General features: G+C 49.7%; 1 protein-coding gene across 4 annotated transcripts in view; it reads left to right on the top strand.

Annotated features, from left to right (window-relative positions):
• ADGRF3 (adhesion G protein-coupled receptor F3) overlaps positions 1-15,680 on the top strand; it is a 42,384-nt gene extending 26,704 nt beyond the window's left edge. The window contains exons 1-14 of one of the 4 annotated variants that reach the window (XM_030799667.1): positions 5,132-5,215; positions 6,623-6,689; positions 7,129-7,272; positions 7,740-7,913; positions 8,436-8,654; positions 9,549-9,758; positions 10,271-10,414; positions 10,601-10,797; positions 11,052-11,231; positions 12,101-13,483; positions 13,937-13,978; positions 14,069-14,131; positions 14,593-14,648; positions 15,495-15,680. In XM_030799667.1, the coding sequence (XP_030655527.1) occupies positions 5,132-5,215; positions 6,623-6,689; positions 7,129-7,272; positions 7,740-7,913; positions 8,436-8,654; positions 9,549-9,758; positions 10,271-10,414; positions 10,601-10,797; positions 11,052-11,231; positions 12,101-13,483; positions 13,937-13,978; positions 14,069-14,131; positions 14,593-14,648; positions 15,495-15,516 (2,985 nt within the window). In that variant the 3' untranslated portion in view covers positions 15,517-15,680. The other 3 variants (XM_030799666.1, XM_030799670.1, XM_030799668.1) reach the window with 3 other exon arrangements.
• Positions 15,681-17,013: the final 1,333 nt, after the last annotated feature.

Here is a 17,013-nt window from a genome sequence, read left to right as displayed (position 1 = left end):
TCCACCTCAGCCTCCCATGTAGCTGGGATTACAAGCATGTGCCGCCACACCCAGCTAATTTTTTGTAGAGATGAAGTTTTGCCATGTTGAGGTTTTGTCATGTTGCTCAGGCTGGCCTTGGACTCCTGGGCCTTAAGCAATCCACCCGCCTTGGCCTCCCAAAGTGCTGGGATTACAGGCATGAGCCACCACACCTGGGCCCAGCAGTTACTTTCTATAAGATGTAATGGAGGCCAGGCGCAGTGGCTCATGCCTGTAATCCTAGCACTTTGGGAGGCTGAGGCAGGTGGATCTTTTAAGGCCAGGAGTTTGAGACCTGCCTGGCCAACATGGTGAAACCCCATCTCTACTAAAAATACAAAATTATCTGGGTGTAGTGGTGGGCGCCTGTAATCCCAGCTACTTGGGAGGCTGAGGCAGGAGAATCACTTAAACCTAGGAGGTGGAGGTTGTAGTGAGCCAAGACTGCACCATTGTACTCCACCCTGAGCAACAGAGTGAGACTCTGTCTCAAAAAAAAAAAAAAACACACACACAGAAGAAGAAGTAATGGGGGCCGGGTCCAGTTGTGGCTCACGCCTGTAATCCCAACTACTTGGGCAGGCTGAGGTGGGAGAATCACTTTGGCCCAGGGCTTTGAGGCCAGCCTGAACAACATAACAGGACCCTGTCTCTAAAAAATAAAAATGAAATAAGGGAGCACTGCTTACTAGCAGCCTTCACAATCCATGTTTAGAGGTGTCCAGGAGCAACCTAGGAGCTCAGAGAAGCTGCCAGCAGTTAAAAACTTTTTAGTTTCCAAAAATCATTATGTATATTGGAGGGACAAAGGCCAATCGCCTTGTGGTTCACTTTGGACTTGGGAGTAGGTAGGTGGCAGCAATAAGTCCCTGTTGGTCTGAACTCCACTTTGCCTAAGACCTGATTCAGCCTGTGGGTGCTTCCTGACACCCCATGAAACTGATCGGTCCATAAGACTGTAAGATTTGATATAAACATATAGATATATAGATTTTTTTTGAGATGGAATCTCACTCTGTTGCCCAGGCTGCAGTGCAGTGGTGCAATCTCGGCTTACTGCAACCTCCGCCTCCTGGGTTCAAGCGATTCTCATGCCTCAGTCTCCCGAGTAACTGGGATTACAGGCGCCCACCACCACCCCTGGCTAATTTTTTTTGTATTTTTAGTACAGACGGGTTTTCACCATGTTGGCCAGGCTGGTCTTCAACTCCTGACCTCAGGTGATCTGCCTGCCTTGGCCTCCCAAAGTGCTGGGATTAGATTACAGGCGTGAGCCACCGCACCCGGCCAGATTTGATATTTTTATTAAGATCTTTTCTATTACAGAATATAAAATTGAAACATACAGAAAAGTAGAAAAATATACCAAATCCTACCATTTAGTTACAATCACTGTTTATGTCTTGGTATATTTCATTTATTTATTGATTGATTTGATACAAATATTACCTAAGGCCTCCAATGCACGGTGCTAAGGCGCTGGGGAGTACTGAGGTAAACTCAACACTTTGGAGAGCCTGCAGCATTTCCCTCCAGTCTTTATCTAGATATCTCTGTACATGCAAAAATGTTTCAAGCTTTTCTAAAATCATAGGAACAGTCTAAAAAGTGTAAAATAAATATCAATTTTATCAATAGTTTTGGACACCTTGGACACCTTAGCTTTACTTGAACTAGGAATATGTTGCTCTCCTTACTATTCTCACTATTAGTCATGAACTCAAAGTGGTTAAGATGAGAGATGAGCTGGGAATCAATTAGGGAAAATTATGTTTTGGGGGTGGAATATGGAGGACCTCTCCAGCTCCAGCCCCATCAGCTTTCTTTTTTTTTCCTTTCTTTTTTTTTTTTTTTTTTTTTTTTTGAGACAGATTCTTGCTCTGTCACCCAGGCTGGAGTGCATTGGCAGTGATCTCAGCTCACTGCAACCTCCACTTCCCAGATTCAAGCGATTCTCTTCCCTCAGCCTCCCAAGTAGCTGGGATTACAGGCGCGCACTACCACACCCGGCTAATTTTCGTATTTTAGTAGAGATGGGGTTTCACCACTTTGGCCAGGCTGGTCTCGAACTTCTGACCTCGTGATCTGCCCACCGTGGCCTCCCAAAGTGCTAGGATTACAGGCATGAGCCACTGCACCCAGCCTCTATCAGCTTTCTTTCTCTTTTTTTTCTTTTTCTTTTCTTTTTTTTTTCTTTTTGAGACAGAGTCTCACTCTGTCACCCAGGCTGGAGTGCAATGGCACGATCTCAGCTCACTGCAACCTCCACCTCCCTGGTTCAAGCAATTCCCTGCCTCAGCCTTTTGAGGAGCTGGGATTACAGGTGCATGTCACCACACCCGGCTAATTTTTTTGTATTTTTAGTAGAAATGGGGTTTCACCATGTTGGCCAGACTGGTCTCGAACTTCTGACCTCAGGTGATCAGCCTGCCTCGGCCTCCCAAAGTGCTGGGATTACAGGTGTGAGCCACCGCACCCAGCCTCTATTAGCTTTCTAATGTCCTCGGAGTTAGTTGTTCCTTCAGTGTTCATGCCGATGGATGAACAGCCTTCCCTCCACTGGAGGCCGTCCTTGCCTCTCCTAACTGAGGGCTGCCATGGCTCAGTCTCCCCTAGGCACTGAAGCAGCCACTCTTCTGGATCTCAGTCCACCTCTTCCTTGTGTAGTTCCTGGTCCTCAACAGACCATGTTGAGCATGGTCCAGCACCACTTCATGCCTTGACAGACTCCATTTGGAGACTGCGGCAGATGCTGTTGATGTCCCACATCCCCTTGGCCCATCTGAGACCGCCTATAGCTGCAACAGACAGCACCCAGCATGCTAATAGCATCCTACCTCCAGCACCTGTGTTTTCTCTCTCACTTTTCTCTCTGGTTCTCAAAACAGATTCTCCACCATTTTCATGTTTTCTGAAATCAGCTATTTACAAGAGCGATTGCTCCCATGAGTGTATTTGCTCTGTGTGTCTGCTCTTCCATTAGCAGCAAAACTGGCAAGGGGGGATTGGAGGTGGAGGTGGAGGTGGAAATGCAATGGGGCTATATTTCTACCATAGGTACTTCGTACTTCGTGTGTGTGTTTAAATCAACTTTTTTTGATTTAAAAAAAAGTCTATGATTAGAAAGACTATATATGAAACAGCACACAGACCCATCCAGACCCTTAATCCCTTTCTCCAGAAGCAACAACTATTGTCAAATTTCTGATGTATTCTTCCAGAAATATTCTAGGGATATAAAAGTACAAGCATCTTAAATAGATTCCTTTTGTTTACATACATGGGAGCATAATATACATAACATATATTTAAACTTCACTACATATATTGGGGATCACTCCAAAATAAAGCTGCTTCACTTTTCCCCCACAACTTTAAGTAATGTGTTGTTTGGAAATCCCAAAATTTATATAAGCTCTCCCTTTTTAATAGACATTTTGGTTGTTTAATCAACTCATTTGCTATCACAAACAATTCTGCCTTGAATATTCTTATGTACATGTTTTTACACACATGTACAACTATACTTTTAATAGTTACAATTAAAATTTTCTCTTTTGATGATTAGCAGGTGAGAAATAGTATCTTCTTGTTTGATTTGTATTTCTGATGCGTAAAGTTGGAGGTTTGTATGTTTATCAAACTACTTCTTTTTTATTTTTATTTTTTTAAGACGGAGTTTCGCTTTTGTTGCCCAGGCTGGAGTGCAATGGTGCAATTTCAGCTCACTGCAACCTCTGCCTCACAGGTTCAAGCAATTCTCCTGCCTCAGCCTCCTAAGTAGCTGAGATTACAGGGATGCACCACCACGCCCGGCTAATTTTGTATTTTTAGTTGAGACAGGGTTTCACCATGTTGGGCAGGCTGATCTCAAACTCCTGACCTCAGGTGATCCACTCACCTCGGCCTCCCAAAGGGTTAGGATTACAGGTGTGAGCCACCACGCATGCCCATTATCAAACTATTTCTATTCCTTCTTCAGTGAATTGACTATTCCCATCTTTTGCCTATTTTCTATCTTATTGATATGAAAACTAGAAGACAGTTCCTTTGTTGAGAAAATTATTCTTTTTAGGCCAAACTTAAAAGTTTTTAGAGAGTCAAATTTATTTCCTTTCTGGCTTCTCAGTTTTATGTATTGTTTAAAAAACCTTCCATAGTTTAAAATTATTTTATGAAATAACTTGATAATTTTTTCTAGTATTTTCTCAGATTATTTTTTACATTTAAGACTCTAGGCCAGTGCAGTGGTGCACACGTGTAATCTCAGCTACTTGGGAGGCTAAGCTTGAGCCCAAGAGTTTGAGGCTATGGTGAGCTATGATCATGAGCTTTGATCATGCTACTGCACTCTAGCCCGGGCAACAGAGGGAGGCCTTGTTTCTAAAAGAAAGAAAAAGAGCGAGAGTGAGAGCAAGCGAGAGAGAGAGAAAGAAGGAAAGAGAGAGAGAAAGGAAGGAAAGAGGAAGGAAAGAAAGAAAAAGAAAGAAAGAGAGAAAGAAATAGAAAGAAAAGAAAGAAAGAAAGAAAGAAAGAAAGAAAGAAAGAAAGAAAGGAAGGAAGAGAGAAAGAAAGAGAGAAAGAAGGGAAGGAAGGAAGAAAGGAAGGAAGGGAGGGAGGGAGGGAAGGAGGGAGGGAGGGAGGATTCTAGTCTATCTGGAAATTATTTTAGAGTAAAAATCAGCTCTCATATTGTTATCTTTTCTTTATTTTTCATTTGTAACCTTGACTGTTTGATCAGTGACCCAGCTTTTGAGGAGTTCAGAACAATCCAGATTTCCCAGGTCCTTGGGAACATGACTGAACCTGGCTTATCGACATGCTGCTGGTTGTGACTTCGAATCCCTAAGCCACTCCTGCTCTCTGAGCTTTTGGTCCAGAGCCCAAGAGGAGCCTGGGCACCATCCTCACTGGGGCATGTGGGCTCCAGGTGGCCCCCACAGTGACCTGGATTCCCGTTTCACTCAGAGTCACAGGCTGTAGCGATTCCTCTGTAAATTCAGTCCTGGCTCCCTCCCCTCTTCCCTCCCATCCCATCTGCACACTGCCCTGCCAGCTCTTCCTTGCGGAAATTTGCATCATGGGCTTGTAGGGACTGTTTCGTTGAGCCATGGTCTGTTCGGCTGCCCCGCTGCTGCTCCTGGCCACAGCTCTTCCCCTGATGGGGTCACCAGTTGCCCAAGCATCCCAATCTGTGAGTGAGACTGGGGTGAGTCCCAGGGAAGGTCTGCAGAGGCGACAATGGGGACCTCTGGTTGGGAGAGACAAAGCGTGGAATGAAAGGATAGGTAGTAGGGAAAGGGCTGAGGGGAGAGGAAGTAATGTGTAAGGAAAGTGGATGCTTTGTTATGAGATCTCTGAGAACTCAATTTTATTTTCCTGGGTGTGGGGGATAGCTCTTGTTTCCTTATTTGAGTCCCTGTAAACTCATATGATACCTGCTGCACTTTGGATAAAGGCTCGTCCAGTCAACCTGGCCATTTAAAAATAAAAAGAAAAACTTTGCAGATTTGGAAACTATTGGCTTAGAGGATGGGAGAGAATCTGAGGAAAGACATCAGAGTCTAGAGGGTGCCTTTCCATCCATGTTCTCCTCAATAGATAGCTATATCTATGCCTCTGTCTATATGTATATATCACTAAGCCTAAATCTATCTCTATTGCTAAATCTAAGTCTATCTTTATGTAAATATATATCTGTATCTCTATCTATATCTATACCTTTTTTAAGACATGCTCTCACCATGTTGCCCAGGCTGGACTTGAACTCCTGGGCTCAAGCGATCCTCCCACCTCAGCCTCCCAAGTAGCTGGGACTAAAGGCACGTGCCATTGTGAACAGCTTATACTCATGTCTTATCCATATTCATATCTATAGCAATATCTGGTTTTGGATAGATATCCACACGCACACACAGGTGCATATAGACAGGGCTCAGGTCTGTGACACAGTGAGCTCCTCCATATTTCCTGAAGGAAGGACTGCCTGATTCTCTCTCCTTGGCCCAGCTCCATCCTCACCTCCCTACCAAACAGACCCTTCCCTGCCTGCCCCATCCCCCTATCTTCTAGCTTTGGCTGATGGCCCAGGGGCCAGACAATGTGGGCCCAGACCTCCACCCTCACCCTGACAGAGGAGGAGTTGGTGAGAAAATAATGTACAGGAACCAAAGACGAAGGAAAGAGGCCGCCTTCTGCTCACCCTGCTGTCAAATCCTACAGAAGAAATAAACTCCCCAAGCGCCTGGGCCCCAGCCAGCTCTGTCCAGCCCCACTGCTGGAGCTCCAGACCCAGCCATTTCAATTAGCCTAGAGGCCCAGGGACAGGTAAACGCAGGAAGGAATTAAACAAAGCATGTTGACTTCCCAAGGCGTGCCTGGTTCCTGGTCTTGGGTGGGATAGCAGGGTTCCTGGGGTTGCAATCCTGGCACCCCCTAACAGAAGCCTGCTTTCCCTTCCTGATGTCCTGATGTGTACACTTGATTCCTGGCAAAAAGAAGAGCTGGTTGAGACTGAGTCATACTGGCTGAGACTAGTCAGGTTGGCCCCTGGGGTGCCTTTGGAAGGGACTTGAGGTCTCCCCTCTGTGTTCTGTTCCAGGGACAGAGTCAGGCTGGAGGGGAATCTGGATCTGTGCAGCTCCTGGACCAAGAGAATGGAGCAGGGGGTGAGTGGATGGACAGGAGGAGGAGGGAGGGGGAGGAGATGGGAGCCAGGAATGAGGTGGAAACCCAGGACCCGGAGAGGAGAGGGCGGGTGCAGTGAGGGAGTGCTGGCGGAGAGAGAGGACTGGCTCCGATTACAGTCGGACAGGTCGGTGACCAGTTCTCTAGCGGTGAGGCCTGGAGTGAACTCATTTGTCTTTGGCGCGTCATCCATAAAATAGGTGTTGCTGGACGGATGATGTGAAGCCGTGTATCTGAAGGCACCGTGCCTAGGGGAGGACTTGTTCCCTTCCTGAGCCTTGTCTATGTGCACCTGGACAGGCTGGGGGAGGGGGTCTGCTCTGCATTCCTGGGACTGGCCAGCTAGGTGAGAGAATCCAGAGGGGACCGGCTTGTGGCCTCGCTGCCTATCCTCTCCAGCTGTCCCCTCTGCCCCTGTAGAATCAGCGCTGGTCTCCGTCTATGTACATCTGGACTTTTCAGATAAGACCTGGCCCCCTGAAGTCTCCAGGACCCTGACTTTCCCTGCTGCCTCAGCTTCCTCTTCCCCAAGGCCTCTTCTCACTGGCCTCAGACTCACAACAGGTACCACTTGCGTGGGAAGGGGGCTGAGAGTGAATGAACATAGGCTCCCGGGCCTCCTGCAGCCAGCTTGCCTGAGACTCTGTGAGCCCCTCTATATTTCCTGGAGGAAGGGCTGCCTGGTTCTGTCTCTGTGGCCCAGCTCCTCCCTCACCTCCCTACCAGACAGACCCTTCCTTGCCTGCCCCATCCCCCTATCTTCTAACTTTGGCTGACGGCCCAAGGGACAGACAACGTGGGCCCAGACCTCCACCTTCACCTGTTCCCTGGCCCCCGAGACATCTGCTGCTTTGAGCCCTGACTGAGGAGGCAGTCCTGATGCATGGGCCTGACTGAGGCACCTGTAGCTTGGGGATTGGTCCAGATACCCAGCCCCAAAGCCTCTCAGGCATCAGGCAGGTGTCTGCCCTGCCCACCTAGCTTCCTCAGACGGCCTGCCCACCTCCTCTTCTCTTCTCTCTGTACCACAGAGTGTAATGTCAACCACGAGGGGAATTTCTATTGTGCTTGCCTCTCTGGCTACCAGTGGAACACCAGCATCTGCCTCCATTACCCTCCTTGTCAAAGCCCCCACAACCACCAGCCTTGTGGCTGCCTTGTCTTCAGCCATCCGGAACCCGGGTACTGCCAGTTGCTGCCACCTGGTGAGGAAGGTTGGGAACTTGGAAACCAATGGCCTTAAGTGAAATAAATGTTCTCAGTGGTGTTTTCCTCTCTGAGCCTGTAGTTTGGCCGGCTGGTCCAAGCACAGCTGCTCCTCTGGGTGGGAGAGGAGCCATCATAGTAGACCACAGGCCCTGAGCTTGGAACCTGAATAGGGAGACTAATGAGAGAGGCCCAGAGACATAAGGACAAGGACAGAAAGTGCTGGAGTGACTGCTTTTTACCCTAGGAGGCAGGAAGCAGCTCCAGTAGCCCCAAGATACCTGGGGGAGGGAGAGGCATAGACCAAATCTCGTTGGTTTCCAATAACAGATAGAGTCTTCCAGGCTGGACTGCAGCAGCCACATTCAGATGTCCATCCAGGGACAAAAAGAAAAATTTAAAAAGCTAGGGAGGGAGTGTGGAGGAATGGGCTCCAGAGTCAGGGGAGAAGCCATTGCTCAGCTGCATCTGAGGGCCACGAGTCCCTCCTCCAGGGTCCCCTGTCGCTTGCCTCCCTGCAGTCCCCGGGATCCTCAACCTGAACTCCCAGCTGCAGATGCCTGGTGACACACTGAGCCTGACTCTCCGTCTGAGCCGGGAGGCCACCAACCTGAGCTGGTTCCTGAGGCACCCGGGGAGCCCCAGTCCCATCCTCCTGCAGCCAGGGACACAGGTGTCTGTGACTTCCAGCCACGGCCAGGCTGCCCTCAGCGTCTCCAACATGTCCCATCACTGGGCAGGTAGCCAGCCTGTCCTCTCCTTGCCTCCTTTCTCCTTCCTCTTACTTCCCTTCTTCCTCCTCTTCCTTCTCTGCTTTCCTTCACCTCTTCTTCCCATGCCTTCCTCCCTTCTCCTTCCTTCTTTTCTTTCCACCTCTTTCTCACTCTTTTCATCTTTCCATTTACCCATTCTGGGGAAACAAAGGCTAAGAGGTCCCTTGGTGTGAAAAATTGCAATGTGGAAAATTCTAAAAATGGCCAGCTGTTTTCACTGTGGTCTGGGACTTCTGAGACCCTTTTCAGGGTTTACAAAGTCAAAACTATTGTCCTAATATGCTAAGATGTTATTTGCCCCTTTCACTCCCACTCCCTCAGGTGTAGACAGTGGTCCTTTCCAGAGGCTACAGGGCCATCATGAGATTGAATGCAAAAGCAGATGGGAGAACCCAGACATGGGCAAGATTTGGAAACATGTAAAACAAAGTCACTTGTCTAATTATGTTTTGGAAAAAGTAGTTATTTTTCATAAAAATGTTTCTGTTAACAAAAATACTACAATTCTCCACACAAAATTGTGTGTGAAGAATACCGTCTCAATGTCTGCTGAGAACAGATCCATGTTTTTCAAGATGCTAAAATGGCAGGGGTGGTGCGGGAAGGGCATCTGCTCTAGGGAGAGCATGAAATTCATGGGCATGGGCTGATAAAAGAGAGATCTCTTCTACCTCCTAGAAATCCTTCTTGGGGACAGGGAATGTCCACCAAAGGGGCCATCCTGGGACCTTGCTTACTGGGGTTAAGTACTGGGTGGCAGGCGGAGGACGGGAACAAGGCTGTGGCTTGGAAAGCAGCACAGATTCTGTGGTGCAGCGGGGCCCAGAGGAGCCACATAGTGCAGCACACACGTGTCTGCAGGTGAGTACATGAGCTGCTTCGAGGCCCAGGGCTTCAAGTGGAACCTGTACGAGGTGGTGAGGGTGCCCTTGAAGGCAACAGATGTGGCTCGACTTCCATACCAGCTGTCCATCTCCTGTGCCACCTCCCCTGGCTTCCAGCTGAGCTGCTGCATCCCCAGCACAAACTTGGCCTACACCGCGGCCTGGAGCCCTGGAGAGGGCAGCAAAGGTATGAGAAGGGGCCAGCAGTCAGGGGTCAGAGGGACCAGGGGGCAGCTAGTCTCCTCCAGGCAGCTGGGTCTTCAGCTCATGAGAAACAGAGGCCACAGTTCAACCAGAGAGTGGGATCCAAGGCCAACACTGTTTTCTACCCCATCAGAGCCATGCCACGTCTATTGCCATAACATAGCCACATGTGTATAGGAAACTTTTGCAAAATGCTGTTATCTACACAATCTCATTTAACTCTCTATGGAATTAGTTTGATGACAGTCCCCATTTTACAAATGAGGAAATGGTGGAAACTGAGTCCTAGAGCTTGTTAGAGACCCCACAGTCCCCTCCAGCAAAATCCAAGCTTTCTTCCTCTGTCCAAGTGGAGCCCACACATCATTTGGCTCTTCCCCACTGCTTCCTCTGTTTCTGAATTGCTAGAAAGACTGAAACAGCATGTCAGAGCCTGCTAGGTTCCAGGCCTGTCCCTGGCCCAGTGACAGTTCCCTTCTTTCGTTTTGCCCTCAGCCTCCTCCTTCAACGAGTCAGGCTTTCAGTGCTTTGTGTTGGCTGTTCAGCGCTGCCTGATGGCTGATACCACGTACACTTGTGACCTGCAGAGCCCAGGCCTGGCTCCACTCAGGGTCCCCATCTCCATCACCGTCATCCAGGGTACGCAGGGCCTGGGACCCAGTGGGCTGGTCCCAGCTGCTTGCCTTGGGAGCACAGGCTCTCTTGCATGGCTCGTCCCTGCCCTGGGCAACAGGACCAGGCTTCGGGGCCCGCACAGGGTTCTGCCCAAGGAGAGGCTCGGGTGAGGCTGTGATTGCTGATTACCCCCTGCTCGTCATTCTTCAGATGGAGACATCACCTGCCCCGAAGATGCCTCGGTGCTTACCTGGAATGTCACCAAGGCTGGCCATGTGGCACAGGCCCCATGTCCTAAGAGCAAGAGGGGCATAGTGAGGAGGTTCTGCGGGGCTGACGGAGTCTGGGGGCCCGTCCACAGCAGCTGCACAGACGCGAGGCTCCTGACCTTGTTCACTAGAGCCAAGGTGAAGCTTCCACCCTGCTGCCCACGTGCCCCCTCCACTGCCCACCCCAGCCTCTCTAGGACCCAGCTCGCAGACCCTTTTCCCCGAGGCCCAGCCCACAGGCTGTTCAGCTTCTCTGAAATGGAGCCCTACCAGAGCCAGGAAGTAGGTGTGGGAGGGCTCGAGAGGGCCAACAATCTCCATGGGGCTGGGATGCTCTTCTCAAACCATCATTCCACCATGTGTCCCACTTCCTGCTGTCTCATCTGTCTCAGCTGCTGCAGGCAGGCCAGGGCAGTCCTGCTGAGGAGGTGCCACAGATCCTGGCACAGCTGCCAGGGCAGGCGGCGGAGGCAAGTTCATCCTCCGACTTACTGACCCTGCTGAACACCATGAAATACTTGGCCAAGGTGGTGGCAAAGGCCAGAATACAGCTTGACCGCAGCGCCCTGAAGGTGAGATCTCTGAGCCACAGTGGGGGCCCGCTGGGCATTCGGGGGGTGAAGACTCCCCACCTGTGGGCACTTCTGTCCCTCTGATGTCACCATGGGCTGTCAGGCAGCAGACCTTTCCAGAGTCCAGGGGCCTGCTCCTGGTTCATTTCTCCTCTCAGACACCAGTCTCTGAGGCTGCAGAATGGAGGCCTGGCGCTGGGAGCACATGGGGGTTGGAGGCAGGAAAGGGTGTGGAGACATGAGGCCTGAGGCGTGTGTGCGCATGCAGGAGTGTGGCTATGACACAGACAGGAAGTTTCCATGGAGACGCTGAAGTGTGCTTGACTTTGCTGGGCTCACCTAAATCGGCTCTCAGTATGGGCATCCATTGGTGACCCATGAGCTGCAGCCAAAAGTGTAACAAAGGGCAATGATATCACACACCATTCATGCCTAGGAATACATAGCATGTGTGAATGCACTGACATGCATGTGGCCATCGCCTCCAGGACACGGTGCCCTCTACCACTGCTGGTCACCACTCCCAGCTTTGCAGACCTGGAGGGGCCAAAGAATGGGACAAGTCCCCTCTTAGAACCTGGGTGGCCCCAAGGGATGGAGGGGGAAGAAGGGTTTTCAGCAGAGGGGCTGGGTGCAGGTCAGGGGACATTTCCTTAAAGATGCCCACAGGTGGTTGGCCGAACAGCTCCCTGTTCTTCCCATCTAGAAAGTCTCCCTTCACAGGCCTGTCTTCCTCTCCCTTTTCTCTCCAACCTTGGGTCGCACACTGGACTGGGAAGGGAAGGTGTGGGTTCTGTAGTTCTCATTGCCCCCAGCTCAGTCCTGTGGGCGCCAGCAGACGGGGCTCATTTTTCTGTTGGGTGCCACAGAATCTCCTGATTGCCACAGACAAGGTCCTAGATATGGACACCAGGTCTCTGTGGACCCTGGCCCAAGCCCGGAAGCCCTGGGCAGGCTCGACTCTCCTGCTGGCTGTGGAGACCCTGGCATGCAGCTTGTGCCCACAGGACCACCCCTTCGCCTTCAACTTGCCCAATGTGCTGCTGCAGAGCCAGCTGTTTGGACCCACGTTTCCTGCTGACTACAGCATCTCCTTCCCTACTCAGCCCCCACTGCAGGCTCAGATTCCCGGGCACTCACTGGCCCCACTGGTCCGTAATGGAACTGAAATAAGTATTACTAGCCTGGTGCTGCGAAAACTGGACCACCTTCTGCCCTCAAACTATGGACAAGGGCTGGGGGATTCCCTCTATGCCACTCCTGGCCTGGTCCTTGTCATTTCCATCATGGCAGGTGACCGGGCCTTCAGCCAGGGAGAGGTCATCATGGACTTTGGGAACACAGGTGGTTCCCCTCACTGTGTCTTCTGGGATCACAGTCTCTTCCAGGGCAGGGGGGGTTGGTCCAAAGAAGGGTGCCAGGCACGGGCAGCCAGTGCCAGCCCCACTGCTCAGTGCTTCTGCCAGCACCTCACTGCCTTCTCTGTCCTCATGTCCCCACACACTGTTCCGGAAGAACCCGCTCTGGCGCTGCTGACTCAAGTGGGCTTGGGAGCTTCCATACTGGCGCTGCTTGTGTGCCTGGGTGTGTACTGGCTGGTGTGGAGAGTCGTGGTGCGGAACAAGATCTCCTATTTCCGCCACGCCGCCCTGCTCAACATGGTGTTCTGCTTGCTGGCCGCAGACACTTGCTTCCTGGGCGCCCCCTTCCTCCCTCCAGGGCCCCAAAGCCCGCTCTGCCTTGCTGCCACCTTCCTCTGTCATTTCCTCTACCTGGCCACCTTTTTCTGGATGCTGGCGCAGGCCCTGCTGTTGGCCCACCAGCTGCTCTTTGTCTTTCACCAGCTGCCGAAGCACCGAGTTCTCCCCCTCATGGTGCTCCTGGGCTACCTGTGCCCACTGGGGTTGGCAGGTGTCACCCTGGGGCTCTACCTACCTCAAGGGCAATACCTGAGGGAGGGGGAATGTTGGTTGGATGGGAAGGGAGGGGCATTGTATACCTTCGTGGGGCCAGTGCTGGCCATCATAGGCGTGAATGGGCTGGTACTAGCCATGGCCATGCTGAAGTTGCTGAGACCTTCGCTGTCAGAGGGACCCCCAGCAGAGAAGCGCCAAGCTCTGCTGGCGGTGATTAAAGCCCTGCTCGTTCTCACACCCATCTTTGGCCTCACCTGGGGGCTGGGCCTGGCCACTCTGTTAGAGGAAGTCTCCACGGTCCCTCATTACTTCTTCACCATTCTCAACACTCTCCAGGTAGGTGATAGGGGGGTGGCTGTGTTTTTGCCCTTTTAGATGGTCTAAGTCACTGCCGATCTCTTCTCTAGGAGGTACCAAGGTGGAGCAGAAGAAACATAGGTTCAGGAATTTTGGAAGGCTTAGGTGTGGATCCCAGTTCCTCCACTGAGTAGCTGGATAACTTTGGACAAATTACATAACCTCTTTGAGCTTTGGTTTTCTTATCTGTAAAATAATAGCTGATTTTGTTGAAGAAATCAAGAAATTGTCAGTACCCAATCCTTTGCTATCCCTTTTATAACCATAACAATAAGAAAAGCACCTGAAATGGATCCTATGCACCAAATGGTGGTAACAGAAAAATTGAGACGAGAAGCCTTAGGATGTGAATTACACAGGACAGAAGGAGCACGTTGATTCGGGTGGATCCCTTCCTCCTTGACCAGCTTATCCCCATGTCCCTCTTCTCAGGGTGTCTTCATCCTATTGTTTGGTTGCCTCATGGACAGGAAGGTAAGTCTGCCCACCTAACCCCCTGCCTCACTTGCAGCCCGCAGGCTGGGGCTGTGGCTGGCATAAGCCGAGCATTTACCTCTCCCACAGGTACAAGAAGCTTTGCGCAAACACTTCTGCCGCGCCCAAGCCCCCAACTCCACCATCTCCCTGGTGAGTTGCTGGCTTCAGATCCTCAGCTGTCCATCTGAGAGCATGTCAGAAGGCATTCCATGGCCTTCCTCAGAGGACATGGGCACAGCCAGAAGCTGAGAGAAGATTGGGGTTGTTTTTTAGAATGAGCAGTTTTCCGGTTCCAGCTCCCCACCAGTGGAATGAGCACCCTGGTCAGAGCAGTCAGGATCAGGGTCCTGGGTTCCCGATTATCACCTGGACTCCTGCTGACTCTCTTTTCTCTGGTTTCTCCACCTAAAAATCTGCCTCCAGTTAGCATTTGAAGGAAAAGTGTGGGATCAGTACTCATGGGAGTTACTGTAGCTGAGAGCAAAATTTCTAGGATTCCTGCAGCCCAGGCAGGAGTGCATGTGAGAAAGTGAAACAGATACAACCTCTTCAAGGGAGAGTTGACAATAATAATAATTGCCCTGCAGTTGGGCCTTTCCACCCCTTCTTAGGCCACAAATGAAGGCTGCATCTTGGAACACAGCAAAGGAGGAAGCGACACTGCCAGGTGAGAACTAGGCTTACTCAGGGGCAGCATAAGCAGGGTGGATTGAGGACGGTGTGGCAAAGGGCCTCCTGGCAAAGTTCTGGAGAGAAGCCTCCTCTTTCTATACCCAGCCCACACCAAAGGGTAGGAAACAGGTTTTTCTAGGGTAGCCATTGCTAGATGGCTGGGAGACGGTGGAAATGTCAGAGAGCAGAAGGCATAGCACCTTATCTTGCTTTCCAAGAAAGCAAGAAGTTTCACCACCACCAGTCCTTGACTCGGTTTCTCTGAAAATTCCTTTTCACATTATCACACTTTTAATTATCATGAGAGTCATGCCTTGAAGGGATTGCCATGGGTGGGCTTGGTATCCAGAGGGGAGGGCAGCCTGCAGAAGTTGGGCTCAGTATCCATTCACCAGCCCCAAGCTCTTTCACAGGAAGACAGAAGCTTCAGAGTGAAGCACACACGGCCCCATGTTCCTGCAAGGGAGTTGAGGCTGTGTGCTTGAACCCACCAGATGAGCCCTGGCCCAATGCTCTGAACTCTTCCCGCCTCCCGGAGCTCAGCTCTTGAGAAAGGCAGGCTTATATTTCCCTTAGTCACACTCATTTATCTTACAGCTCACCCCTTCTCATTTCTAAAGTATCCAGCAAGAATAGCAGGAAAAATGAGCTAAAGGCACCTAATGAATAAGCCTGACTTTGCTCCAGAAATAATCAACAGATATCAAAGTGCAGAATAATTACAAGTAAACTTTCTCAACCAGTTTTTAACTACAACAATACATGTTGTGAATGAATATATTTGATAAAAATGGTTTTAATTGACCTATTCAGCGAATTCTGATTATTTCTTTTTCAATAGTTATGAAGAAAGGATGACTTAATTGACTGATCTTCCAAACATTGGAGATGAAGGGCAGAATTTGATTTGTCTCTTTTCAAGTTTAGGAAAACATGAAGTTCATTGGTCCCTCTTTCTTTAACCTTTAAAAAAAATATATAAAATGTAAGTTTCATAACCATATCCATGTATAGAGTCATTGATTGATATAAGCATGTTGTAAGAATAGGTTATAAAAATTTAAAGTTTAATATAAATTTATATCAATTAATAAAGTTTAATTTATATTTTAAAATGAATACTAGAAGACAATCTTTTTGAAGACACCAAGATATCTATCTGGCTGAATTAACTTATGGAATTCATAAGAGGAAGATGACAGGATTCTGAGAAATTTTTAAACTAGATACATGAAAAAAGTCTGATGAATTGGTCTTTGTTAATTATGCAATTCATGATATTTTTTATAAAATGGGGCGGGGGCATTTTCTGTTAAAAATGGGTATGCTATCACATGCCGTTGAAAACACTTTTCTTGCAAACACCATGCTTTCACTTAATGATTAGTGTGAATATTGGAACTGTGTATAAATTGGCCCAAATGGTTCTGTAAGTGGGTTCCTTATACTTTCAAAGAGAAGCCACCAATTCAGCAGGGCCGTTGCGGTGTTCTCTCTTTTTTTTTTTTTTGAGACGGAATCTCACTCGGTCACCCAGGCTGGAGTGCAGTGGCGCGATCTCCACTCACTGTAAGCTCCGCCTCCCGAGTTCACGACATTCTCCTGCCTCAGTCTCCCGAGTAGCTGGGACTACTGGCGCCCGCCACCACACCTGGCTAATTTTTTGTATTTTTAGTAGAGACGGAGTTTCACTGTGTTAGCCAGGATGGTCTCGATCTCCTGACCTCATGATCCGCCCCCCTCGGCCTCCCGAAGTGCTGGTATTACAGGCGTGAGCCACCGCGCCTGGCCCCGTTGCAGTGTTTCTAAGCCTTACACTCACTCCAGTCCTGTAGGAGGCAGGTGGTGACTAAGACAGGGCAGGCTCTGCCTTGCAGCCTAGACACGTCTCAATTCCACTTCATTTCACTTTCACTTCATTGATAGTTACAGTTTTCATTTTATAAATTACAAAAGTATCTTTCGGTTACAAATCCAAATCATACTCTTTCACTTTAGAAGCAACAGGGTCCCCCTTTCTGAGTGCGCTTCTGTAGATATATGTGCTCTAATCTTCCTTCCCAATTGTTTGCACATACTCAGTGCATGCTCTGCTGGTAAAAACACACAGAATTACACCAGGCACTGTTGCTCACGCCTGTAATCCCAGTACTTTGGGAGGCCCAGGTAAGCAGATCACATGAGGTCGGGAGTTCGAGACAAGCCTGGCCAACATGGTGAAACCCTGTCTCCACTAAAAATACAAAAATTCACCAGGTGTGGTTGCGCGTGCCTGTAGTCCCAGCTACTTGGGAGGCTGAGGCAAGAGAATTGCTTGAACTGGGGAGACAGAGGTTGCAGTGAGCCGAGATCGTGCCACT

This window comes from Nomascus leucogenys, chromosome 19, assembly GCF_006542625.1.
Source record: "Nomascus leucogenys isolate Asia chromosome 19, Asia_NLE_v1, whole genome shotgun sequence".
Classification (NCBI taxonomy): domain Eukaryota; kingdom Metazoa; phylum Chordata; class Mammalia; order Primates; family Hylobatidae; genus Nomascus; species Nomascus leucogenys.
The sequence above is the reverse complement of the archived record's forward strand: the minus strand, read 5'-3'. Positions and strand labels throughout refer to the sequence as shown.